Source organism: Myotis myotis, unplaced genomic scaffold (assembly GCF_014108235.1).
Source record: "Myotis myotis isolate mMyoMyo1 unplaced genomic scaffold, mMyoMyo1.p scaffold_m19_p_2, whole genome shotgun sequence".
Lineage (NCBI taxonomy): Eukaryota > Metazoa > Chordata > Mammalia > Chiroptera > Vespertilionidae > Myotis > Myotis myotis.
This window is the reverse complement of record NW_023416324.1, coordinates 160,071,412-160,098,662: the sequence shown is the minus strand read 5'-3', so window position 1 is coordinate 160,098,662 and position 27,251 is coordinate 160,071,412. Positions and strand designations below refer to the sequence as shown.

Below are 27,251 nucleotides of genomic sequence, written 5' to 3'. Positions count from 1 at the left end.
GTCGCCTAAGACCATCGGAAAACACATATATAATTACATATTGTTTCTGTGATTAGTCACTATGCTTTAATTATGTTCAATTTGTAACAAGGAAAATATATCCTGAGAAACTAAGATGGTGGCATAGATAAACACTGGGAAATTGCTGCCTCCCACAACAATTGAAAAATCTTCTAGGAACACAAAACGGACATCATCCAGAACTACAGGAAGGCTGGCTGAGTGTAAATTCTACAACTAGAAGGAAAGAAAAGCACACTGAGAGCCAGAGGAGCTGCGGAAGTAAAGTGCAGAGGTACGGGGGCTCGCGCGCGCAGAAAGGGGCTGGCACCTGAGGATGCGGCTGTCTTTTTGAATCCGGAGGGAGTCACAAGCTCCCGATGGCTCTGAACTCCAGTTCCGGGAAGTCTCTGGGGACCCAGGACTCATACGGGGAGAAACTGGACTGTCTGGCAGCGGGCGAACTTGAGGGCGGCTTTCCCTCAGAGGTGCTTGCAGCCGTTACCGGGACACTGAGACGCGCGACTCCTTAGGGCAGGGCTAAGGATCCGCCATAGCTGTTTGCTCCGCCCTTTGATTCCTTGAGACCCCGCCCCACCCAGGCTGCAGCAGAGGCTTTTGCATATGAATGCCCCAGCCCTTTGCAACCTGATAATTACCTAACTGCAGCCAGGCCAGACAGACCCAGAACTTCCAAGAGGAGGCCCAAGGCCCCACAGTGGCTTGCATTGCTTCACAGCTGAGCCTCATCAGGGCACCTCCAAACTCCAAAAAAGGAAGGGGAATCTGCAGTTCTCTTCGTAGCTCCTGCTGTGTAACCTCAGGCAGAGGCTAAATTAGCACCTCCTTAGATCCAAGAGCCACTGTACCCAGTGGTCAGAGGGGGACCATCCAGATCACAACTCCTCAGATCCATAAGGGACACACTCAGGGTGCAGACTCAGTGAGCACCAAAGCCCCACTGAAGCAAGTCTTTCCCCGGAAGGATGTCTCCAGCACAGAAGTTTTCCCACTGCAGACACAGCTGATTCTCACTGCCAATTGGCCTGGAGGTCAATTCCTCCCAGTGATCCTACAACAACCAAGGCATAACTACAACAAGACTGTGCACAAAGCCCACAAGGGGGTGCACCAAGAGTGTCCAACTCAGGTAACTGGGGAGGCTGAGACACTGGGCCCTACAGGACACCTAGCACACAAAGCCACTCTATCAACACAGGGAAGCAGCCAAAATGCGGAGACAAAGAAACAGGTCACAAATGGCAGAAATGGAGGAAAGCAAACGACTGGATATAGAGTTCAAGGCCACGTTTATAAGGTTTTTCAAGAATTTTATGGAAACCGCCGATAAATTTAGTGAGTCCCTCAATAAGTATAGTGAGACCCTGGAGGACATGAAAAAGGACCAAAAGAAATTAAGCATACACTGACTGAAATAAAGAATAATTTACAGAGATCCAACAGCAGACAAGAGGATCCCAAGAATCAAGTCAAAGATTTGAAATACAAAGAAACAAAAAATAACCAACCGAAAAAGAAAAAAGAAAAGAGATTCCAAAAATATGAGATAGTGTAAGGAGCCTCTGGGACAACTTCAAGCGTACCAACATCAGAATTATAGGGGTACCAGAAGAAGAGAGAGGGCAAGATATTGAAAACCTATTTGAAGAAATAATGACAGAAAACTTCCCCTACCTGGTGAAAGAAATAGACTTACAAGTCCAGGAAGCACAGAGAACCCCAAACAAAAGGAATCCAAAGAGGACCACACCAAGACACATCATAATTAAAATGCCAAGAGCAAAAGACAAAGAGAGAATCTTAAAAGCAGCAAGAGAAAGACAGTCAGTTACCTACAAGGGAGTACCCATACGACTGTCAGCTGATTTCTCAACAGAAATCATGCAGGCCAGAAGAGAGTGGCAAGAAATATTCAAAGTGATGAATAGCAAGAACCTACAACCAAGATTACTTTATCCAGCAAAGCTATCATTCAGAATAGAAGGTCAGATAAAGAGCTTCACAGATAAGAAAAAGCTAAAGGAGTTCATCACCACCAAACCAGCATTATATGAAATGCTGAAAGGTATTCTTTAAGAAGAGGAAGAAGAAAAAGGAACTCTTACCATTTGCCACAGCATGGATGGAACTGGAGAGCGGATAAATACCACATGATTTCACTCATTTGTGGAATATAATGAACAACATAAACTGATGAACAAGGACTGATCCAGAGACGGAGAGGCATTGATTGGACTGTTGGGCCTTGGAGGGAGGTAGGGGAGGGTGGGGGTAAGGGGGAAAGATCAACCAAAGGACTTACATGCAAGCATATAGGCCTAACCAATGGACACGGACAACGGGGGGGTGAGGGCATGAGGGGGGGGGGTAGAGGGTAACGTGGGGACAAAGACACATATGTAATATCTTAATCAATAACAAATATATTAAAAAAATAATAATAAATATTAAAAAAAATATATCCTGCATATCAGATAGTTACATTACGATTCATAACAGTAGCAAAATTACAGTTGTGAAGTAGCAATGAAAATAATTGTATGGTTGGGGGTCACCACAACATGAGGAACTGTATTAAAGGGTCGCGGCATTAGGAAGGTTGAGAACCACTGCCCTATCACCAAGTCTAGCTCTCTGGGGGAATTCTGACGCCCTACCTCCTGGGCACCACCACCACCAGGCACACCTGTGAACCACACTGCGAGGGGCCAGCTGGCATGTCCTAGAGCAGAAGCCATGAAAAATAGCCACTTGCAGGAGTATCTGCCCCAACTCATTTCTTTCTATTCCAGACCTGCTTGCTCATACCTCAGTCCAATTTGCCTTGCCCCTTTCTCAGGATCAGCAGTAGCAAGCCTGTGGCAGTGGGCCAGTGGAGCCCCCTGAAAACTCAGAGAGAAGAGGCAGCAATGATGGCAGTGCCGGAGGCTTGCTGCTGGGATTTGTTTCAGCCTTTGGGGAGGAGACGCTGCAGAAACTGAGCACTGTGACGTCTCTCATGGCCAAATCAAACCCGCAGCCCGCAGGCAGCCAGAGATTGAGTTTCTGAAGTGCTGGGAGTTTAGAAATGCCAACCAGAGTGGTAAATATTCATCGGCATCTCCCCTGGGTTTCCACTCAGAGACTAGAATTCCAAACATTCCCCTCTAGTGGGGTTGTTCCTGGTGTGGTCCTGGGACCACCTGGACCCAAACCACCTGCAGGGCTTGTGCTAAAAGCAGTTGCTGAGGCTACCGACTCCCAGAGCTGAGGCTTCTGTGTCGTCAGGTCTCCCGCTACCCCATGCAGGATAATGTAGGTATCTCTTCTTCTCACACATGTTCCATGTGATTAAATATGTCCCGTGGGATCGGCATAGGGAAAGCCCGCGAACCCTTAATGAGGCCCTTTCCACCTGCTGTTGTGAATGATCCCTGTGATGAGTTACTAATTAAGTCTTTTACACAGGACAGGGTTTGTAGTTTTACTGTGTCTGCCTCATGGGGCATAGGAAGGGGGTCAGGAATTGATCATTGATTTTAGTGGGGAAGAGAGCTGGTCAGATTTTGGACCCTGTGCCCAAGGTGTGAGATCATTTTTAAGCTACAAACGCCTTCTAGAAGGCTGTAAGCAGAGCTCCATCAGATGTCCCGGTGCCTGCTCCCCATTCGCAGCATTAGTTATCTGCACAGGGGCCTTAGCATCTCTTAGGATTCCATGCACAGATTCCTGCTTTTTGGTGGGTGGCGTGTGTGTGTGTGTGTGTGTGTGTGTGTGTGTGTGTGTGGTTGACACCTTAATTTCTTACTTTTTCACTCTCAGGTCCAATTTGCTGAAATCACCCTTCCCAACGTCCTTGCCAAGACCCCTCTCCTTTCTCAGCCCGTTTTGTGCTGAGTGAATGAGAGAGAGGAACACTGAGGCAAACATACTAAGCTGAGCAAAGCCATTTGGATCCCTCTTGGGTTACAGCGCATCATTTTACCTGGATTCTCACTGTCTGTTGCTATTGGCCTTCTGGCTGTAGGAGGAGTCAGATTACAGCAGGAGAGGCCTGGAGGATTAGTGCCAAGATGCTGCAGCGGCCAGTTGATAATTACCTTCGGGGTCATGTCTCAAAATAGACTCTGGCCCCTCTTTCTGACCTTAGAGAGAGGAAAGACTGCCCTTTCTCTGTCCGGCTGATTCCTCACATTCTCTCTCTTAGTGCCTCCTGGATCTTACTCCTGGGTTTTTTTTAAATTATTAAAGTATAATTGACATATAGTAGGATCCACCCTCTCTGGTATACAGTTCTGTGGGTTTGACAAAGGCATGAAGATGTGACACCACCAATACAACCAAGATATGGAACAGCTTCATTGCCCAGAAATACTTCCTCCTGCTGCCCCTTTAGTCATCCTCTCCCCCTGCCAACGACTGATGTGTCTTCAGTCTGCAGGTTTGCCTTTCCCAGAATGCAAAGTGAATGGAGTCATACTGTACGGAGCCTTCTGAGCGTGGCTTCTTTCACTCAGCATAGTGCATTTGAGACTCATCCATGATGTATGTCAGCAACTTTCAACCTTTTTCATCTCGTGGCACACGTAAACTAATTACTAAAATTCTGCGGCACACCAAAACATAGATTTCTTGCCGATCTGACAAAAAAATAGGTATAATTTTCATTCATTCATACTGTATGTTGTCATTTTTTCATTTAACAATCTAAGGGGAAAAAGGTCCATGCCCCTGACTAGTTAGATATTGCATGCTGTAAAAATTCTTGCGGCACCCAGCCAGTGTGGCTCAGTGGTTCAGCACTGACCCATGAACCAGGTCAGGGCACAAGCCTGGGTTGTGGGCTCAATCCCCAGTAGGGGGCATGCAGGAAGCAGCCGATCAGGGATTTTCTCTCATCATTGATGTTTCTATCTCTCTCTCCCTCTCCCTTCCATTCTGAAATCAATTAAAAAACGAACGAACAGGTATGATAGTCACTTAAAAAAATTTCTTGCTGCACACCAGTTAAAAATCATGGACGTATGCTATTATTAGGTTGTTCCATTTTATAAACATTCCTGCACAGACTTTTGTGTGAACATAACTTTTCATTTTGGCAAGTACCTAGGAGTGATGTTGCTGGTCCTATGGCAAGTGTATGTGAAACTTTATGAGAAATCAACACTGTTTTCCAAAGAAGCTGGACCATTCTTCATTCCTTCTAGCAAGGTGTGAGAGTTCCAAGTTGCTCCAGTAACAGTATTGGCAGTTCTTAGTTCTTTTAATTTGTAAATTTTACTTTTCTTTAGCCTTTCTAATAGTGTTGAGTAGTATCTCATTGTTTTTCCATTTCCCTGATAGCTCATGATTTTGAGCATCTTCCGATGTGCTTATTTGTCATCCTTCTGTCTTCTTTGGTGAATTGTCTACTCACATCTTTTGCTCTTTTAAAAAGTGGGCTGTTTGTTTTCTTATTGTTGACTTTTGGGAGTTCTTTATGAAGTGTAGGCACAAATCTTTTTTTTTTTTAAATCAAATATATGATTTAGAAGTAATTTCTCCAATCTGTGGCTCATCTTTTCATTATCTTAACAGTGCCTTTTGAAGGCAAATGTTCTTCATTTTGATGAAGTCTAATTTATCAGTTTCTCCCCTTTCATGATTTTGCTGTTATACATAAAAATTTTTTTTGCCTAACTCAAAGTCTTATATTTTTTCAGGAAGTTTAATAGTTTCAGGTTTTACATTTAGGCCTATGAACCATTAGTAGGAAATTTTTGCATATTTTGTGAGACTTGAGTTGATCATATGGATATCCAATTGTTCTGGCACCCTATATTGAAAAGATTATCCTTTCTCCATTAGTTGCCTTTATATACTTGTCAAAAATAAAGGTGGAATATCTGATATGCAGATAATTCAATTCTGTCGTTGTCTTTTTACTTTCCTTAAAAAAACTTTTTTTTTTTTTAAAAGTTTTTCAATTAGAGCTTGCATTCAGTATTATTTTGTTATTAGTTTCAGGTGTACAGCATAGTGATTAGACAAAATGTTCCCCCCAATATTTCCAGTATCCTCTGGGCACCATACACAGTTATTACAATATTATTGACTATATCCCCTATGCTGTACTTTACATCCCATGACTATTTTGTAACTACCAATATGTACTTCTCAATCCCTTCACCTTTTTTACCCAGTCCCCCACACCTCCTCCTCCCCGGCAACCATCAGTCTGTTCCTTGTATCTGTGAGTCTGTTTCTGTTTGTTCATTTATATTGTTCATTAGATTCCATATATAAGTGAAATCATATGGATTTGTCTTCCTCTGACTGGCTTATTTCACTTAGCATAATGCTCTCCATTCATACTGTCACAAAAATAAGGTTTTCTTCTATTTTTATGGCCGAGTAATATTCCATTGTGTAAATGTACCACAGCTTTTTTATCCACTCAACCTATTGATGGGCACTTGGGCAGCTTCCAGTCTTCGTTATTGTAAATAACACTGCAATGAACATAAGGGTGCATATATTCTTTTGAACTATCAGAAAAAATATTGCTAAGAGAAATGTCAGAGATTTTACTGCCTGTGTTTTCTTCTAGGAGTTTTATGCTTTCAAGTTTTACATTTAAAACTTTAATCCATTTTGAGTTTATTTTTTTATATCTTGTATATAATGTAAGATGGTGGTCTAGTTTCTTTTTTTTCCTCTGCATGTATCTGTCCAATTTACCCAACACCATTTATTGATAAGACTGTCTTTACCCCATTGTACATACTGGGGGGAAAGTAGGTTTACTAGTACAGTTGTCCAAATGGAAAAATAGTACAATAATCAATAAATAATAATACAAGAATAGGACTGTGTTTTGCATAGTCACAGCTGTAAACCTGCTTTTCCCCCACCTTATATGTCTTGTCACCTTTGTCAAATATTAATTGACAATATACTAATAAGTGTGGGTTTGTTTCTGGGCTCTCTATTCTGTGCCATTGGTCTCTCTATATATTTTTATGCCAGTGCCATGCTGTTTTGATTGCTATAGCTTTGTAGTACAGTTTGATTATCAGGTAGCATGATACCTTCAACTTTGTTCTTCTTTCTTAAGATTGCTGTGGCTACTGGGTGTCTTTTGTGGTTTCATAAAGATTTTTGGATTAGTATTTGCTCTAGTTCTGTGAAATACGCTATTGATATTTTGATAGGAATTATGTTGAATCTATAGATTGCTTTGGGGTAGTATAGATATTTTAATGATGTTGATTCTTTCTATCCATGAGCACTATATAATGCTGCCATTTATTTGTTTCATTTTCTTACTTCAATACTTACAATTTTTCAAGTACAGGGCTTTTACCTCCTTGGTTAAATTTATTCCCAGATTTTGTAGTTTTATTTTTTTTTTAGGACGCAATTGTAAATGGGATTGTTTTCTTGGTTTCTCTTTTTGATAGTTCATTATTGGTGTATAAAAATGCAACCAATTTCTGAATATTTATTCTGTGTCCTGCTACTTCACTGAGTTCATTTATCAGTTCTGGTAGATTTTTGGTGGAGTCTTCAGGGTTCTCTATATACGGTATCATGTCATCTGCAAATAACGACAGTGTCAGTTCTTCCTTCCCAGTGCGGATGCCTTTTATTTCTTCCTGCCTGAGTGCTGTGGCTGATTCCAGTACTATGTTCAGTAAGAGTGGTGGAAGTGGACCTCCCTGTCCTGTTCCTGATTTTAAGGGAAATGCTTTTAGTTTTCCCCTATTATATCTCACTCCTGTTTTTGTCACCTGGCACCTTCCTCTCTCCTTTCAAAAGATGTCTCCTAACTAGAGCATTCTTTGGAATTCCCTGTCACCTGTATCTTCAGCCTTCACCTCCTCATCTCACTTTCTCTTAGCCCTCCCTCAGTGGTCCCTGGTGACTACTAGAGACGTGTCACAGCATGGGTGAATGCTGCAGACAAGACCTCTTTCCTGGGCTGTCTCCTCCCTGGTCTGAGGGTCTCTTCCTGGGTACCCTCTCCAGGGAGGCCCTTTCCCATGCATGTCAGCCTCCCCAAACATATCTCTAACCCAGGCCCAGTGCGCCCCAGACCTGCCCAGAGGTCTCTCAGTACCCCGCATTCCCTCTTGCTCTGGTATGAGTCAGTTTATGCTTCCTATTGCCGGTCCTTCATTCCCAGTCTTGACTACTTATCTCCTCGTTTAGATTGTCAGCTTCTGTGGAGCAGGGGTCTTCTTTCCTGTGGTGAATAGACTGGGTTTTCTGCCACATGTTTACGTAAAATGATAATGATAGGATTCTAGGGTGGATGGGGTTTGGGGTGGGTTGTGGGGGCTGTGAGTCATCAGCAGAGTTGGTAGAGCTGATAATCTGAGTTTGCCCCTTCCCTGACGGTACCTGGGAGGTATCTTTTGGCCAGAAAACCAGAATTTACTGTGCAGCCGAGGAGAGAGCAAGACTTAGAGATGGGAAGGAGACAGTCCCCTCCTGTTCATGGACTGGGGCAGATGCGTTCCAGAATGTCTCGGGGAGAAATGGCCCCACATCCAGCATGGAGTCCATGCGGCTTCCAGGCCTGGGCTGGCTGAGGACCCCGCATGGTCTGGACCACCTCAGAGCCGGGGTGGGGGAAAGCCTCAGGCACAACACAGCCCTGAGTCAAAGCAGGACCTCTGTCCTAGAGACAAAGCGGCCCCTGGGAGAAGAGTGAGGGGGGCCGCCTGCTGGGTCACTGTCAGGCGGCTGGTGCCCAGAGGAAGTCGTTTAAGATCGAAATGGACAAGAGGACTAGGGACCACAGTGCAAGGGGCAGGCCCGGCCTGGGCTCCCCTTCTGCAGTTGAGTCTGACATTCAATTTTCGAGGCCTAGAAGTCCGAGCGTTTGTGTGGCCTGTGTGGCCTGAGGAGAGGGCAGGACCAGGATAGCTTACCCAGATACCCCGGGACTGAACCTGCCAAAAGAAATCTTGGCTAAACAGCACCTTTGTCGGTATCTAAAATGTACCATGTCAACTTGCTCTTGTGGTTTGTGTTGTGTTTTGTTTCCCTGTAGCTTTTCAGTCAATAATCTTTTCAAAAGAATTCCAACCTTGTCCCCGTGACCCGAGGGGCAGTGGTATTTTTCCACAGGCACATCCCAGTCAGCACAGAGAAGGGCATCGGTGAGGGGCAGGGGGTTGGGGGGGGGGTGTTCGCCAGCCGGTGTGGTGGGATGCCGAGGGCCTTGGTGCTGGTGCAGAGGAAGAATGGAAGCCTAGGGAGAGGAGACGAGACCCCCCCTGTGGGCCCTGATCGCCAGGGACCTTTTCCTTCTCTCGTTAGCACAGTGCTGGGAGCTCACGGCGAGCGTCAGTAATTGTTTCATTGCCGCTGATCCCTAGGGAGTAATGAGCTAGAGCTTCTCTGCAAAAGGGCAGCCCTTGTTCATGCTGGACGCTATCACACTTTCCAAAACTGACGTCCCGCCACCCTCATGGAGCCTTCCTTGCAGGCTCCTGCACCCCCAGCACACACCCAGGCAGTCACAGAATCCCCAGTGCACCTAACCTTTCCACCTTTGGTACTATGGACACGTTTAGCGTGCTCGGTGTCCCTAGGGCCATACGCCATCACAGGCTGTGGGCTCTGAGGACATCAGAGAGTCCGACCAACAAAGCCTGGCCGCTCCCAGGTTCCTTGGCATCTGTCTGCTGGCATTTGAGTGTGTGTTTGCTAAGATGGGGCCTGGGAGCCGCGTGCTCTGGGGCTGGAAGGGCCAGGGCTGGGGCTCCAATGACTGGTGTCGGCTCCAGGCCTGAGCACGGTGTCCTTCCTCATCTCTCCCTCTGCAGCTCGTCTCCAATGTCCTCATTTTCTCCTGCACCAACATCGTGGGCGTCTGCACCCACTACCCGGCCGAGGTCTCCCAGAGACAAGCCTTCCAGGAGACCCGGGAGTGCATCCAGGCGCGACTCCACTCTCAGCGGGAGAACCAGCAGCAGGTGAGAGAGCGCCTGCCTCTGCACAGCTGGCAGGGAGCAGACTCCAGACTGACCTCCCCACCAGCTGGGCTCCAACAGCTGCCCAGCCCCACCTCCCTGGGTGGGGGCCCAGCCCGGGAATGTTTCTCCTGGAGGGCGCCCACATTCCTGGCTCTGTGGGAATGCTCTAGGAGAGCCTGAAGGAAGGGCTCTACCCCCGTGCTGGCCCACTGCCTCTTCAGCCCCCCTGGGATTTTGCAAATAAGCTGGGCAGCCCAGGTCCGGCAGCAGAGAGGCACCTCCCCTTCCCCTCCCCTTCCCCAGAGGCTGATGAGGTGGATTGTGAGAGTGTCAGCATTCCCTGGCCGGCAGGGAGTGCGTGCTGTGGGCCCTGAGTGCACAGCAGTTTTACCGCAACGTGAGGGACTGTCTGGCTGTATCCTAGGGGAGTTTCAGGGATACAGGCTGGTGACATCCAGACAGCTGAGCAAGGGGAGAAAGCTCCGAGGTGTCTCCACAGCCCCGCCCCCTCCTCAGTCACCACTTGTGTCAGCTTCCCTCCAGCCTGTGTCTCATCTAGCCAGGTCCCAGCTCCTGCTGTCTGGGGGAGACCAGCCTTGCTCCATGTACTCCCGGCCCGGTCGGGCTCCTGGTCCTGCCTCTTGAAGGAAATTTGGGCCTGGCGGTGTCCCTGAGAGGTCCCACTGTCTCCTTGACCAGGGTACCTCACCTCTGCACCCCCCTCACTCCCAAGCCCCAGCATGCCTCACATCCCCCTCTCTCGCCTCAGGTCCCGGCCCAGCACCTCTCTTCTGGAGCAGGACACCATCCTCCTCTTTCCACATCAGGGACTGTCCCTCTTACTTCTGCACCTGCCCTTCTCCAGTAAAATCTGCACTTTACAGCTCACGTAGTTTACTTGCTCTGGCCCTGGCCAGGCCGGGCATTCCAGCAAATCCACAGGGACCTGGGGGAGAAAATAGGTTTGCAGCACCATGTTCCAGCCAAGCTTCCGGGGCGGGGAGGTGTGGTGTGCTTCATGGGGACAGGCGCTCCTCACCAGCAGATCTCGGTCTCGCCTGCGACAGGAAGGGTGACTCTCCCAGGTGCTGCATGACCAGGGGACTTGGCATGATTCCCCGACCGCCTTCTGCCCACTCCTGACCCTCAGCCTCTGAAGACGTCATCAGCAGAGTTGATGACTACACGATTTGAACCTACACAATTTGTAGCACACATTCTCCCAGCCATCCGATATTTTCACCGGCTCATCCTTTAGTTTGTGTTTCTGCCACCAATGACTGTTCGCTGCGAGTTCGGTAAATGTGAGATGGCCTTCGGTGGCCATGCTCACGGACGCCTGGAGAGACCAGGCCCACCACAGGAAGCAGCATCCCTCACCAGTGGCCCAGTGTTTGGCTGGGGGCCGTGGAGGGGAACAGGACACAGCTCCATCCCAGGGAGGTGTCTCACTGCTCACACTGAAGGGAAACAGGTGCATAGGTCATTGAAATGCAGAGTGAGCAGGGCTCTAAGGAAGGCCCAGGTGGGGAGGGGATGCTGACAGCCCAAACCAGGACCCCATCCTGGGGAGGCAGTGAGCCTGTGTGTGTGAGGATGGTCAGTCTAGCTGAGGGGCTGTGTACAAAAGCCACCAGAAGCTTGGTTTCCTCTCTCTGGAGCAGAGTGCAGATTTCCGTTCAGGGGTTGCTGGGAGGGGAGCACAGGAGTGGGAGGGAGACAGGAGCCAGATCCTGGAGACCTTGAGGCCAGGTTGGGGCGTGGGCTGATTCTGCAAGCTTCCAGCGGCATAGGAGGGTTTTATTTGGGCCAGCGATATGGTCAGGTGTGTGTTTTAGGAAGATCACTCGCTGGCTTACAGTGGAGGATAGATCAAAGGTGGCAAGCTTTGAGACAGAGCCCCCAGTGTGGGCGGAGGCCACCTGTCATCCAGGCTGGACCTGAAGGAGGCCTAGACCCGTTACAGGCCGACCTGCAGGAGGCCTAGGCCTGCTAGAGGCCGATCAGCAGGAGGCCTAAGCCTGCTAGAGGCCGACCAGCAGGAGGCCTAAGCCTGCTAGAGGCTGATCTGAAGGAGGCCTAGACCTGCTAGAGGCCGAGGCGGGGGTGGGGAGAGGTGCTTGGAAGAAGGACGGCAGCCAGGTCTGGGCGGGTGGGAGCGTGTCAGGGCAGGCAAGGCGGCGGGTGGAGTGGAAAATAGGAGTGGGCTCAGTGAGTCCAGAAGAATCCACACTTGATGTGTCTGGTGGAGCCCAGGGGAGCTTTGGAGTTTGGAGCAGGAGAGTGACATGAGAAGGGTCGTGTACTGGAGAGGCGGCCGCACAGGGCTGAGGAGTGGCTGTCTGGCAGGCGGCGTGAGAATCCCACCGTCAGGTGAGAACTGCATGTGGATGGTGGAGGTGGATGCAGAACAGACAGAACAAGTCCAGGAGCTTGTGTCCAAACCAGTAGGACCTGGTCAGTCTATGAGTTCTGAGAAGTAAGAGCAGTTACATGGGCAGGGTCTTGACCTTTGGGGATCAGAAGAATGGGGGTGTCATGGGCATGGCAGGGGACTTGAAATGAGGAGGCACTGAGGAATGAAAAACCACGGAAGGCGAGTGTGGTCTAGGGCATGGGGTCAAGTGACCAGACATCGGGTGGGCAGCTGGAGACTCTGGAGCCTTGGATGGGAGATAGGGGGTGAGAGGGGCCCACAGAGGTGCTGGAGGAAGCCTCACCCCCAGAGGGCAGGAGTGAGCAGATGTTGGTAATTTTCACCTGGGGCCAGGGGGCGGGGGAGGGGCCAGAAGAGTCTCAGGACCACTCGAGGGGTGGGGAAGCCAGTGAAGGACAGCAGGACGACGAGAGTGGAGGCTGAAAGGCTCCTGATGGGAGAATTCCAAGAGTGAGCCTGGCATGGGCAGTGGGCTGTGGAGAGAGCAGGCAGAGGCCGACCGCCGGGAGCAGCTGGGCCTCTCAGAGCAGGCAGGCCTGGAGGAGAACCCAGATCAGGGCAAGGTCTAGGCCCCACACAGGCTCCAGGACCCTCCTCGTCCACAGCGAGGCTCTGGCCCCCTCCCTGCTTCTCTCCCACCTCCTCAACAGGTTTTAACTTGTTTCTCAAAGCGCCTTCCCTCTCTCCTGGGCCACTGTCTCCTGCTCGAATATGGAGTGCCCTCCTCACCTCATTGTTCTGGTCCCACAAAGCCTCCTGTTACCTCCGGCTTTTCCTCGGGCACCCCTGCCCAGGGCTCACTCCCTCACCAGGAACCTCGTGAAGGAGGTTCCAGCTCACGGTCTAGTTCACAGTATGACTCCTGGCACCCAGCGCATTGCCTGGAACATGGCAGATGCTCAATAAATACTTGATGACTGACTGGATGGATTTCACGCTCTCAACAACCCTGTCCCTATTGGCAGGTGAGGAGCCTGGGGCTCAGAGAAGCCCAATAATTTGCCCAAGGTCACACCGTCCCTGGCGACACGTAGGATTCTGCTCAGGAGCTCAGCGCTGCAGGGCCACCAGGAGCCCCTTCCCCGTGTGCGCCGAGGACCGGCAGGTGTCCCATGAGTTTGAGGAGAGTCTGAGGGGTTTTCCTGCAGGTGGGGGCACAGGTGTGGAGGAGCCCACCTGGAGAGGAGAGGGGCCTGACTGCCAGGCAGGTGGAAGGAACTGAGACGAAAGCATCTGCTTCCCTCCCCAGGAGCGGCTCCTGCTATCTGTCCTTCCCCGTCATGTTGCCATGGAGATGAAAGCAGACATCAACGCCAAGCAGGAGGATATGATGTTCCATAAGATTTACATCCAGAAGCATGACAACGTGAGGTAGGAGTGAGGCTGGGGGCAAGGGCAGGTGGGAAGACAGAGCCCTAACGGAGGCGATGGGTGTTCCCACTCTTCCCTCAAGGGGGCACCGCCCACCAGGGTGGTCTGGTGGCTTTGGAATGTGTGGGCCCCCCTCTAGATCTGTTAAGGTGAATGATTTTTGGGGTGGGGGGAGGTGAGGCAGCAGAGAGAGGAGATAGGAAGAAGGAAAAGGGAGAAAGCGATACCACCAGCTGTTGGGGAAACTGCTAGCCTAACAAGGGAGAGAGAGTACAGGTGTCTCCACCATCATCTCAATCTTCATCACCATCCAGCAGCTTCCATAGCTTCTAAGCCAGTGTGTGCCAGGCACGGTGCCAGCGCTGCCACCTCATTGCTAATCCTCCTGACAACCTGCAAGGTGGGACCCTTATCAGCATCCCCGGTTTAAAGACCGAGCTCAGAATGATGAAGACCCTTGCCCAAGGTCACTCAGCCAGGAGTGATGAAGCCAGCCCAACCCAAAGCCCATGCTCCTTCCATTGCTGGGTTGCTCTTCCCTGGACAGATGCTGCTGACAGCAGTGATGTGCAAACAGATGCAGATTAATAGAGTGCAAAATCTGCTTACGACTTCCACGGGGACCTGATGCACTACCGTGGCCTCCGTCCAGCATGGCCGATAATCCTCCCTATGCCCAGGAAAGGAGCTCTCTGCCTGGAGAGTTACTTTCTCCCTGGGCAGGTTTTCCCAGGACCCATGAGTCCTCTAAGGTTGGTGTAGAGAGAGCCCTTTGTCGGCGTGAGCTGCATTGTCAATAAAGGGGTTAAATGGAATCATCTAAGTCACACACATTCACACATGCATCCACGGTGAGGCTGGCGGCTGCAGCGGTGGCAGGGACCAGTGTTTTCCTGCCGAGCAGGCAGAATCGCCACGTTCCCAGTATCTGACTGTCATTTCTGTCTGCATGTCCTCTGTCCATCTCTCCAACAGACTTGAAGCTCTTGGGAGAAAAATGTACCTGCACAACACTTTTGCTCCCAGTTTGGGGGTATCCCGACTCCCCTGAGGCCCACCCACACCCCACTGTCAGGAGGAAGGCTGCCCTACCGGGTCTCCATGCCCAGGAGGTATCCTCGGGCTGAGAGCTCAGCTGACCGAGCTCAGAGACGGACGTGGGGCCCGGCCTTGGTAGGCAGCTCTGACTGTTGGTTTCCTTTTCTCCTCCTCACGCCCGCCTCTGTCCTCCCGCGGTGGAATAATCGATACCAGTAGTTAATATTGTAGAGAGATTTCTGTAGCCCATGCATTATTCTAAGAGCTTTCATATATTCACTTAGTTCCCACAATAAATATAAGGAGTTGGTACTATTATTATCTCCATTTTACAAGTAAGGAAACAGACACAGAGATGAACTTGTCTAAGATCTCATAGCTGGATAAGTAGGAGAATTAGTCTCAGAAAGCTTTTGATACGAGTTTTTACACAGCCTGATTCCTGGACAGGTGTTTTCAGATGCCTAGGAGAGAGGAGTTCATATGAGATTGTGTGGGGAAAAATTGTGGGGAGCTCCCAGGCCAAGAGGAGATGCAGAGAAGAGAGGTTTGGCTTCCAGCATGCATGTGTGTGTGTGTGTGTGTATGCCTGTGTGTGGTGTGCATGTGTATGTGCATATATGTGTGGGTATACATGTGTGTGCATCTCTGTGTGTGTGCACGTGTGTGTGTGTGTCATGTGCATGTGTGTGCATCTGTGTGTGCCTGTGCCTGTGTGTATGGTGTGCATGTGTGTGTGTGTGTGCATGTGTTTATGGTATGTATGTGCGTGCCTCTGTGTATGGTGTGCACGTTTGTGCATGTGTATGCGTGCACATGTGTGTATGATGTGCATCTCTGTGTGTGTCTGTGTGTATGATGTGCATCTCTGTGTGTGTCTGTGTGTATGATGTGCATCTGTGTGTGTGCCTGTGTGTATGGTGTGCATGTGTGTGTGCGTGCGCACATATGTGTATGGTGTGCATGTGCGTGCCTCTGTGTGTGTGTGCCTGTGTGCGTGTGGTATGTGCAGGACTGAGGACCCACCGGGGACCTTTCCTGTCTGAGGGCAGCCCCTAAAGCCTGGGGGACTCCACTTGTGACATGTAAGAAACAGCCTTCCCTTTTAGAACAAATCCCATGGTTCAGGTGGGAAGGGGCAACCTGCCAAGCAGTCCCAACACGTTCGAAGCCCCGAGCTCCCCCTTCCAGAATTTTCTCTTTGGTCCCACCTTCAAATCCCCTCACTGACCCTGGCGTTGTTCCTGGCAGAGCATGGACGAAAGGTGCTTCCCTTGATTGCTCTTAGCACAGCGGAGCTTTCAACAGATTCCATTAACATATCAAGTGGAGCCCTAGCTGGTTTGGCTCAGTGGGTAGAGCGTCGGCCTGCGGACTGAAGGGTCCCGGGTTTATTCCGGTCAAGGGCACATGCCTGGGTTGCAGCTCGATCCCCAGTAGGGGGTGTACAGGAGGTAGCCAATCAGTGATTCTCTCTCATCATTGATGTTTCTATCTCTCCCTCTCTCTTCCTCTTTGAAATCAATTACACACACACACACACACACACACACACACACACACAAAGGGAACTGGCTCAGAAACAGTCCATCATCCAAGGCAAAGGCTCATGGCCTGGCTTGGCTAACACATCTGGCACATCTGCCCCCTCTGCCTCTGCCCAGTCCCTTGCCCACCCCCCCTATCCTCCCATCCATCCCACAATTGCTGGCTTTGGAGCCCTCCAGCAAGGGGGTTCGTTCAGAGCCTGACTCCACCACCACAAGAAGTGGCCCACCTGGGGTGACACCCCCCCCCACCCCGAGAGGCTGTGACCTTGAGCTGATAGAAGAGAACAGTGCCCTGATCACAGGGTGCCGTGAGCAGCCGCATGGCGAGAAGCAGACCCCAGCCACAGTGCAGGCATTTCTGTTCTCAGACGTGCTTAGGACTGATGGCAGCAATCAGGAAAGAGATGAAAGGAGAGAGAAACCAAGATGCCATCATTTTCACGGGGACAGACGTGATTCTGACTGAAGTGGCCAGGCTGGCGGTGGCTGATGCACATCAGAGGCAGCCGCAAGCGATCATATGCAAATGTCCTGCTGGGCGGGTCCCTCTTCCATTAGCAGCGCTGGGTGCAGCTCTCGATGGAGACACCTTGCTTGCTCCAGTCTCTTTTTGGGTTGGATTCTGGCTAGGGTTGGGGGTTGAGAAGCCGGTGGAGGGTGACATCGCAGTGATTAGGCCTGGGCTTGGGCAGCTTCCTGGCTGTGTGACCAGGCCTAGCTGTAGGCATTGAGCCACTCTGAACCCTGTTTCTTCATCTGCATAATAGGCTGGGAAGAGGACCTAATCATAGGGTTGTGAAGAGTCAATGAAGTAATACTCAGAGAGTGCTTAGCACAGGATCTGACGGAGTGGTCAGTAATTGGGAGCAGCCATTGTTTTGCTGTTATCATTATGATTGTTATCACCCTCCTATCAACAAAGAAAGGCCTGGGGATTCTCTAGCTGGCTAGTGGAAGGGTGATGAGTCACATTTGTCAAATCTCTGCGGAACAGTAATATTTAGAGAGGGTGATGACATGCTGTTCTCTAACCCCACCGAGAGCAAGGCCACGAGAAAAATAAATCAACTCTGTGGTGTGACAGACTGGGACTGGATCTGTGGACGGGGAAGAGACTGATGGGAGGGAGTTTGGGCAGGGAGGAGTGACAAACAGGCGCCACCACTCTTTGTGGCCCCAAACCCTTGCCTCCTCCCCCCCCCCCCCCCCCCCCCCGGAAGAACAGCTGTCCTGGGACTGCCAGCAGCTTGTTGGACCTTTGATGCTGAGCCGCCACCACTGGCTAAGGGCTGAGGCAGCCAGAGGCCAGGCAACACCAGGAGCCCCACAGATCCTCTCCTGTCCGATGTGTGAGGACAGATGGAGACATTTCAACCGCCCCCCCCCCCCTTCCCCGCCTTCCCCGCTGGACAGATCAGCTGGGACTGAGGCCCATTGCTGGGACGTTAGACCTGGGGTTTGAGATCCCTCTTGCCTATCCCCATCTTTCCCCCAGATATCTGCTCCTCCTGGGGCCAGCAGTGCCCGGGGTCAGAGGTGGGCTGTGCTGTCCCCATTCCTGGGACGAGAGCCTCGACACATGCCCGCAAAGGTTGCCCTGGGCCGGGGCTCCCAGTGCTCTGCCTTGGAGGAGGGACATTGGGGTCGGAGGAACAGGCCAGCCAGAGAAGCACCCCACGAGGAGAGGGCGTGTCCCCATGGGTCACAATAAATGTACAGGCACAGCCAGAGCCCAGGTGACACCAGGGCACCCTTACCAAGAGGTTCCTGCTGTGGAGCAAGATGCATGTCTGTGCTGAGCAGACTGGGTCCCTCCCCTCTCTCCCCCTCCGTAGCGCTGGGAACCCGGCAAGTCACCTCATCTGAGCCTCGGTTTCTTCACCTGTAATATGGGAGCATTGGTGGCCACGCACTCCTTGGTCAGCGGATATTTTGCCTCTGCCTCCCTTGGCCGCCCTCACAGACACTTAGCTCAGGACAGGGGGTGAAGGGACACTGTGCCTGACACTGGGAAGCTCACCTTCTGTTCGGAAAGACACGTGCTCAACAACAGATTAGCTAGTAAATCGGAATGTGTCACATGAGGTATGGGTAGGACTCCATTCTCCAAGGGTGTAGAAGTCACACAGCGCACTGCTCAATTATCCTGTTACACTGTGATAAAAGTCGCGAAGGGGCAGAATCTGTTATCTGGGGCCCTGGGGCTCCTTGCAGGGGTGCTGGGAGGGACAGGAGGTCTAGTGTGTAAAGCCCCTCTCTGGCCCCTGTCCCAGGAGGTGGCTGCAGCCTGTCTGCCCTGTGGACGTGGGGCAGGCTCTCAGGCAACATCAAGGTCAGGTGACCCAGTGCCCAAAGATTTCAGGGGTTGGGAAGGCTGAGGGGGTACTGAAGGGTTCCCCCCTTCCATGGGGTCTCTACTGAATGAGGATGGCCCCGCACCTGATTGGCCTGTCTTCATACGACCCCTAAGGTTTTAAAGGTCATAGATGGTGGGACAGCCAGAGATTGTTCAGGAGCAGCTCCTCCTTCAGGGGGCGCTGGTCCTGCTGAACAAACTCGTTCCTCCCTGGCTCCTCTGTGTGGACCTGGGATGGAGTGTGGGCATCTGGCCTCACTGGCTTGAACCAGAGGCTCATTCTCAGGGACTCAGGAATCATGGGGGGCTGGAGCCAGGGGCCTAGCAAAGGGGTTATTGGCCCAGATGTGAAAATGAGGTAACACCCACCCCTATACCGCAAGGATGTAGCAAGGGCTAGGAGGGCTGCCCTGCCCTCACTCCTTCCCTCCCCCTCCCCCTCTCTCCCCAGTCCCTCGCAGCCCTCCCCTCACCCCCCTTGTAAGGTTATTATCTCCTCTCCCGTCTCCTTCAAGGACTTGGCTGCCATCCCCAGGTCACTCTGGCGTCTGGCCCAGCTACCTTGTGTTCTGAATTATAATGACCTCCCGACAGTGTCCGCGGTGCTCAGATACCCATGAGTGGAGTGTGCACCCTGTGGGCAGAGAGGGAAGATGTCCTTGGCCAGCCGACCGTGTGAGGAGTGGTCCATACACTCCGGGCACTCCTGTCTCCAGCCTGATATTAAGTATTCTGAATTCCACACCCCCACCAGTGATGGATATGAGTGGTCTTTATGTTATTATCTCATTCATTCCACGGACATTTGCTGAGCTGCTGCTATGTGCCAGTCAGGACTAGGAGTAGATGGGAGACACCGTGCTCACCCCTTAGGGAGCATCCAGCCCTCACAGTGGGGTAGGGCCATGCTGGTGCCATGGGAACAGCGGCCAGACCACCCAGCTGGCCCCGTTGGGAAAGCCACTGGGGTTGGGTCTTTTCTAATTAATTAATCAATTAATTATTTTACTTGTAGTAAAATATACATAACTTAACATTTACAATTTTAACCACTTTTACATTCACATTGTTGTGCAGCCATCATCACCACCCATCTCCAGAAAGTCCTTCATCTTGATATATATATATATATATATATATATACACACACACACACACACACACACACACACACACAGTGGGGCCTTGACTTACAAGTGTCCTGACTAACTAGTTTTTCAAGATACGAGCCGTCTCTCGGCTAATTTTTTGCTTTGAGTTGCGAGCTAAAATTCGGGTTACGGGCCAGCTTCAGATACCCCACTGCTAGTTGGCGCAGCGAACGTCACAGTGAATGCCACATCAGCCCAGCATCACGTGTCTCACTCGTTCACTTTTGATTTGACATACGAGTAATTTGAGTTATAAGCTCCGTCACGGAACGAATTAAACTCGTAAGTCAAGGCCCCACTGTATGTATGTGTATGTATGTGTATGTATATATATATATATATAATTGATTTCAGAGAGGAAGGGAGAAGGGAGAAGGAGAGATGGAAACATCAATGATGAGAGAGAATCATTAATCGGCTGCCTCCTGCACACCCCACACTGGGGATCGAAGCCACAACCCTGACTGAGACTAGAACCACGACCTCCTGGTTCGATGCTCAACCACTGAGCCACACCAGCCAGACCTCTTGGCATTTCTTGAGTACCCCCCCTGAACAATGCGGAGGAATGCAGGAGGTCAGAGGGGCAGGTCCTTGCGATGTCGGCTGCCCAGACCACTAGGCGAACTCAGCTCCTGGGTGTTCAGATGCTGCCGGATGTGACAGCGTCATCTCGCCACAGGGCCCGTTGGCAGCCAGAGGGAGCGTCAGTGAGGAAATGTGCCTCACCGAGCACGCACGTGGTGAAGCTGGGCCGAGGCAGTGACAGATGGCTGAAGGACCCATTGTGGTCATTGGGACAGGCGCCTGCCCGCTCTTGCCTCTGGAGTGGAATACAGGGGCCGCGAGTGACGGATGGCAGGCAATTAGGGAGGCGCGCACCGCAGAGTGGGCCTGCCCGGCTTCTGCGCACATTGCCAACACGAGCTCTCAAGTGGGAGCTAATCGATGAATTAGCACCTCACGGCACGGCTGCTTGTAAAATGGCCTTCAGAATGACCAAGGAGCAGGGCATGGACGCTGGCCAGTGAACAGTCTGCCTTGGCTAACCCTCATCCAGCAGGAGCCTCCCAAAGTGACAGTCACCGAGCAGACCCCCCCCCCCCCGCCCCCCATGGCAGGGGAGTGTGACTCCGAGGGGGGCGGGGGGATGTGGAGGTGGCAGTGTTTCCAGGACGTGTGGGAGAGGCTGCAGGGCTTGGGGTTGGGGTCTCTGAGGCCTTGTTGACGCTGCCATGTGGGGTAGAAGCCCTGATTTGAGGCCCCTCGGCCCCGCTGGCTGCTTGCTCTGTCCTACCTCCCGACAGCAGGAGCTGTAGCAGCCTGCCCTCCCTGATTTCTCAGCAGCTGCTGAAGGTCCCAGAGGGGCCTTGGAAGAGTAGATTCCAGGAGGCCCGCACACACCCCTGTGTCCGGTATCTCCTGGAGCACCTGTGGGCGCCGGGCCCCGGGCCCCGGGCTCTGCAGGTGCGTGTCTCAGATGGCATGCTTGGGGCTCTCAGAGGCCCGGGGAGAAGAAGGAAGGGCTACTAGAGCTGCTGGTTCTGCCGCTTCGTTGCTTTGAAACTATGACTATTCTCTTTTATTCAGCCAGTATATATTAGACCCTTACCGGCTGAATTTTGTCCCTCTGAAAGGTATGTTGAGATCCCTGGTATCTGTGAGTGTGACCTTATCTGGAAGTAGAATCTTTGTAGATGAAATCAAGTTAAGAGGGGTCCGGCTGGAGGAGGGTGGGCCCCTCATCCAAAACGACTGGTGTCCTGATCTGAAGAGGAGCCTGTCCTGTGAAGACAGATAGACAGGAAGGATCCCACATGAGGACGCAGGCAGGGATGAGCGTGGAACAGCTGTGGGCCAGGGCTTGACAGCAACCACCAGACAGCGGAAGGAAGGCTTGTACCCAGAATCGCAGAGGGAGCATGGCCCTGCTGACACCTTGGTTTCACACTTCTAGCCCCAGAACTGTGAGAGAATATATTTCTGTTGTTTTAAGCCAAAGTTTATGGTACTTTGTTACCTACTGTGTGCTGGGTATAGTGCTAGATGTATATGGGTGGTGGGGGTGGGGACAGAGCGGAAGGCAAGTAGACATGGCCTCTCCTCATTTATTTGGTCAGTCCGTTACACGTTTTATTGAGCATTTACTCTGTGCCAGACGTGGTGTGGGGCTGGGATATAGCAGTTAATGAAATCGACCAAACTCCCTCCCTTAAGGAGTTCACTTCCTAGTATGAGAGACAGACAGGAGCGTAATGATAAGTGACCACCTCAGTAATATAAAAAATATATTAAATGGTGAAAAGCGCAAGGGGGAAGGCCGAGCAGGGAAGGGAGAGAGACATGTGGGAGGGGCTGTAGAGTTAAATAGGGTGGTGGAAGCCGCCTTGGGAGGGTGACATTTGAACTAGTACAGGCTTCTCAACCCTGGCTGCCTCTTAGAATCACCAGGGAAGCTTAAAATAAAGCAGAACAAAAACAATCAGTAGCAGAACCCCACCCCAGGCCAAGCAAGTTAGCATCTCGGCGGGGGGTGTGGGTGGAGGGGGAGCTCTCTGAGACCTCTCCTTATGAAAGCTCCCAGGTGGTTCTGACAGGCCCCAGGCCTAAGAACTGTTGTGCCCAGATTTCAGATTCCCAAGGGCCCACCAGGGAGCTAGCCAATCCAATGCAAAAGCAAAGAGTCCTTCATTTCGAACTAGTTCGGCTCCCGGACCACACTCACCGATGCAACGGTAAGCCCAGTGTCAGAGAGAGCGAGGCCTGATGGGATTGTGGGTTTTATAGTAAGGGCAGGGGAGGGGACTGTGGGCCAGGCGTGAGTCGGGTCTTGTTACACAGGATGTGGTCATCTCTATGGCGCACACGTCCCTTGCATTGGTTAGTTTAAAGAAATCCCGGGCGTGGCCAGCAGGGGCCTGGGCTTCCGGGAAGAAGGTACTCTCCTGAGCACATGGCGGCCGCCCCAAAAATGGAGGACCCAGGGCAAGATGGAGGGCGCAGTCCTAACCCCCCCCAGGGCGAGCTGAGCCCGGGCTCCAGGGGCCAGTCCGGTTGCCGGGGGTCCAGCAGATCGACCAGTTCCAGCCCAGACAGGAAGTCCACGTCCTTCGTCTTGTCCCTGGGGGCGCCAGCGATCGCCTCCTCCTCCATCTCCTTGGGCGAGGGCACGCGCCCCGCCCTGCCCCGCTGCTGCCGCTGCCGCGCGGGTCCGGTCCAGGGGCGGCGGGCGGGTGGCGGCCAGCACTGGGCTCCCGCCGTGGGCTGGGGAGTCGGTGCCCGAGGCCGCCAGCAGTGTGGTCAGGCTGTGCCTCATGGGGCCCAGCGGCCGGCCCACGTAGGCCCCGCGATGACTCGCCCTTTCAAGGACCACGGGTCTAGCAGGGTGAGTGCTCCCTGTGGCCCAGCGAGGGCACGTGTGGGGAAGGAGGATGGCCCAGGCCTGGCCGTGTCCATACCTGGCAGACAGACCCCTGTGTTGCCTTGAGTGACTTAGGTGAGTTTGGATAGGTGCCCCTGGTTCACACACATGTGCCTCATGCTTCCCAGGCAATTCCTTCTCTTTCTTTCTTCTTACCTTGCCTCTGCCAAGTCCAGGGACGTTTTTCCTTCCTATTATGGGGTCTCACCAGCCTCCGGCCCAGAGGGGAACAGCCGCTGGGCCTGGCATCACTGGCTGTGCATTCGAAATCGTGAGATCAGCTGACTGTGCTCCTTGACTCTGAAGTAGCCAATTTTGACCCCAACTTGCTTTGATTTCCTGAGTCAAAGAATGTCCAGAACAGCGATGTGAGGGTGCTTTTCACAGGCAAGGAGAGACCTTTTCCCGCCTCCTGGGTGGAGTGGGCCGCTGCCTGAGAGACGGAGCTCGGGAAGTGGCAGGCGGGCCAGGATGGGGTCTGCACTTGGTTAGGAAGCCAGAGCAGGACCCGGAGCCCTTAGCTTCCCTCACTCGCTCCTTTCCCGCCAGCGTGCCGCAAGCCCGGAGACTTCCTGGGCCGGCGCTGAGCCTGTCTGCGTGTCAGACACCAGGCATCAAAGCGTGGTGGTGATCCCGACTCCCTTTCATCTCAGCACTCTGCACGTGGCTGCCCGCTCCCCGAGCAGCTGTCTGATGTCCAGAGTCCTGTGGCCTGAAGAGACAGTGTCTCTCCTCTGCTCCTCCTGCTCCCTACTTTCTCTCTTTCCCCTCACTTGTCTCGTCTCTTGTGTCCCCCCCATTTCCCCACTCTCTTTGGCTTTCCTCCTGCAGTTGTCTTTGCTGATCCAGGCTGGGATCTGAGTGGCTAGAGGACCCTGGATGCCAGGAAACAGCACTGGGCTCGGCACCTGGGTCTGCCCTCCCATGCTTGCCCTGGGAGGTGACAGCCTGGCTGCAGCCCCAGGGGGCACTTCCTGTGTCCACTGCCCCTCGGGAGCTGTCAAGCAGCCACTGAGTGCGTGCCCACCTACAACAGCCCATGCGCCCCTCGCCTCCTCTGCCCCGTACATAATGCCAGACCACTGACAATGCCTTTATTTCCTTAAGACGACTGTAGGCCATCAGACAGCGTACTGTTTATTGGTCCAACTCCTGGACTGTGGAGCCAGGTTGCCTGTGTGGCCTTGGGTAGGTGACTCAACCTCTCTGGGCCTCTGGTTTTTCGCCTGAAAAAGAAGCTTAGATGAGTTCATGTAAAGTGCTTAGAACAGTGTCCAACTTTTTGTTTTGTTTTAAATAATTATTGTTGACAGTATTACATTGTTCCGCCCCCCCCCCCTTTTCCAAATGTTTTTTTTTTTTTTTTAAATATATTTTATTGATTTTTTACAGAGAGGAAGGGAGAGAGATAGAGAGTTAGAAACATCGATCAGCTGCCTCCTGCACATCTCCTACTGGGGATATGCCTGCAACCAAGGTACGTGCCCTTGACCGGAATCGAACCTGGGACCTTTCAGTCTGCAGACCGACGCTCTATCCACTGAGCCAAAGTGGTTTTGGCGAAATGTTTTTAAATGTAGGTTTCATTAGTATCCAGGTGTGGTGAGTCCGGGAGACGATTTCCATCGAAAAGATAGTTTGTTATAGTTCCCGAGGGCTGAGGGCACACCATGTCCTGGGGGCCAGGCAGGGAGGCACCAGGAGGCAGAATGAGGGGGAAATGTGGGCAAAAGCCTTCATTGTGGGAAGGAACAGGTGAGGCGGGGTAAGTGGGCTTAGGACTGCCCGTGTCTGGCACCTGTCCCTGGTGGTTCAGGCAGGGGCTGGTGGCTGGGGTGTGAGAACCTGACTGGGGCGGGGCCCACCCTGAGGGGAGGTGCTGACTCGGGGAACCGGCTGCCGGAGGGAAGGCTCCCCAGGGTGAGCAAGGCCCCAGATGTCAGACGGCGAAATAAAGACATGCTTAAGGCACCCACACGTTTTCAGAATAAAGTGACAACGTATGTTTAGTCCTACATTCTTCCTTTAGAGCGGGGCTCAGTTCTGGAGCCTCCGGGGCTGGGGTGTGCGGAAGCAGCACAGGCCTGGGGGAGCCTGCCGTGCCGCTGTCTCCGGCTTCTTCCCTGAGACGGACACAGCGAGCCCATGCCGGCCTGGGAGTAGCTCAGCACGTGAGAGTCACTGGGTTTAGTGACTGTGTGTCCATTTCAAGAAAAAAAATTCTAGGGGCCCTTATACATCTGGCGCTGGGTCCTCACCTCTGGTCATCTGTTATGAGACAAAGGAAGGTGGTTCAGTCTTGGAAACACGAGCCTCAGAAACACAGAAGCTCCGCAGTGTGCCGCGTAGGGACCGGCTGGTGCATTTGGTGGGCACCCAGGGCGAGGTGTGGGGTGGTAGGTGAGGCCAGAGGAGCTGGTGGGGATGAGCTGGGGCTTCCAGAGACGCCTCCTGGCTTTCCCCCTTCACCTCCCACCGGGCCTCCTCTAGGCCGTCCCTGTAGAGGGTTTCTTTGGGGCGGAGAGCCCGGGGCTGGAGTCCCATGTGCATGAAGTGAGGCCTCGTGAGGCCGCCATTCGGTCCTGAGCCCCATCCCAGGCCCAGCCACCTTGAGGGGTGGCTCCGGGTCCAGCAGGGGCAGGGGCATGCCCAAGAGGTGATGAGGATGGGGGCCTGGGTCTGTGGTAAACTCCGGCTGACACACCCTCAGGGCCCCTTTTCCTCCCGGGTAGCAGCTAGAACCCAGAGAGGACCGCAGCTGCTCCCTGAGCAGCCGGGAGCGTCCGCATGCCCGGGTCCCCAGGCTGGGCCTCTGTGGGCTCTCTCCCCAGCAGCCGCGGAGCCCCAGGATCGTGCTGGCCTGAGGCCTAGGGTGGCCCTGGCCGCGGCCCCCTGCCCGTCCTCCCTCACTGGGGTCCTCCTCCGCCTGTCTCCCCAGCATCCTGTTCGCTGACATCGAGGGCTTCACCAGCCTGGCGTCCCAGTGCACTGCCCAGGAGCTGGTCATGACCCTCAACGAGCTCTTCGCCCGCTTCGACAAGCTGGCTGCGGTGAGTCCCCGCCCGCCCGTGCCCGCCGCACCGAGTGCCTCCGCCAGGGCCAGCGGGAGGGCCTGATCTGGGTTGCCTGAGGGAGGGTGCCGTAGGCAGGACCCGATGAACCCCAGGGGCAGGCACGGGGCCAGGGTGTGCCCTGCCTGGCAGAGCCTGCTGTTGGGAACTGGTGACGGGCACAGGTGGCGGTGTGCTCACGCCCTGCATCAGCCCCAGCCACACACTCAGTCTGAGATGCTGTGAGTGAGCCCTCCGTCAGTGGGAGGGGTTTGAGGCCTGCGGGTAACACTGCCCTGATTCCCGAGGAATTTGTTTGATGGGACAAATGAGGTGCCATAGAGCCATTTCCTGGTGAGGTTGGCGAGTGATGGGAGAATGAGTCTGGATACCATCTGGCCTGCAGACAGCCTGCCCCCCACTCCCCACCCGCCAGGGGCTTCCAGAAAGAGAGGACTCTTCCACCTTGGGCCTCTGCAGGGGCCATGAAAGTGAGTTCCCGAGCTTGGGGAGGCTGGAATGCTTCCCTGAGGGCTGCTCAGCCTATCCTCTGTCCCTGAGGCTTTTGATAAGCCTGTCCCTGTCCCAGGACGGGGCGCTCATGGGGACTGGGTCTGTGCTCACTGCCCTAAAAGGCAAGTTATTCCAGGCATGGAGCGAATCTGTTTGCTTCCCGTTTCTTTCCCTCCCACTTCACTTTCCTGCTATTTTTAATTTTAAAAATTAATTTGCTTTCCAGGAGAATCACTGTTTACGTATTAAGATCCTGGGGGATTGTTATTACTGCGTCTCGGGGCTGCCTGAAGCGAGGGCTGACCATGCCCACTGCTGCGTGGAGATGGGCATGGACATGATCGAGGCCATCTCGTAAGTGCCTGTCTCCAGGAGGACTGCCCATCTGCAGGGAAT

The 27,251-nt window shown here is 52.7% G+C and overlaps 1 protein-coding gene across 4 annotated transcripts in view; it reads left to right on the top strand.

Annotated features, from left to right (window-relative positions):
- The window catches only part of ADCY5 (adenylate cyclase 5), a 152,045-nt gene that overhangs the window by 82,130 nt on the left and 42,664 nt on the right, over positions 1 to 27,251 (top strand). For all 4 annotated transcript variants that reach the window (XM_036351105.1, XM_036351106.1, XM_036351104.1 and 1 more), the window contains exons 2-5: positions 9,819 to 9,968; positions 13,655 to 13,776; positions 26,231 to 26,342; positions 27,082 to 27,209. In XM_036351105.1, the coding sequence (XP_036206998.1) occupies positions 9,819 to 9,968; positions 13,655 to 13,776; positions 26,231 to 26,342; positions 27,082 to 27,209 (512 nt within the window). The remainder of the gene's footprint in view (positions 1 to 9,818; positions 9,969 to 13,654; positions 13,777 to 26,230; positions 26,343 to 27,081; positions 27,210 to 27,251) is intronic.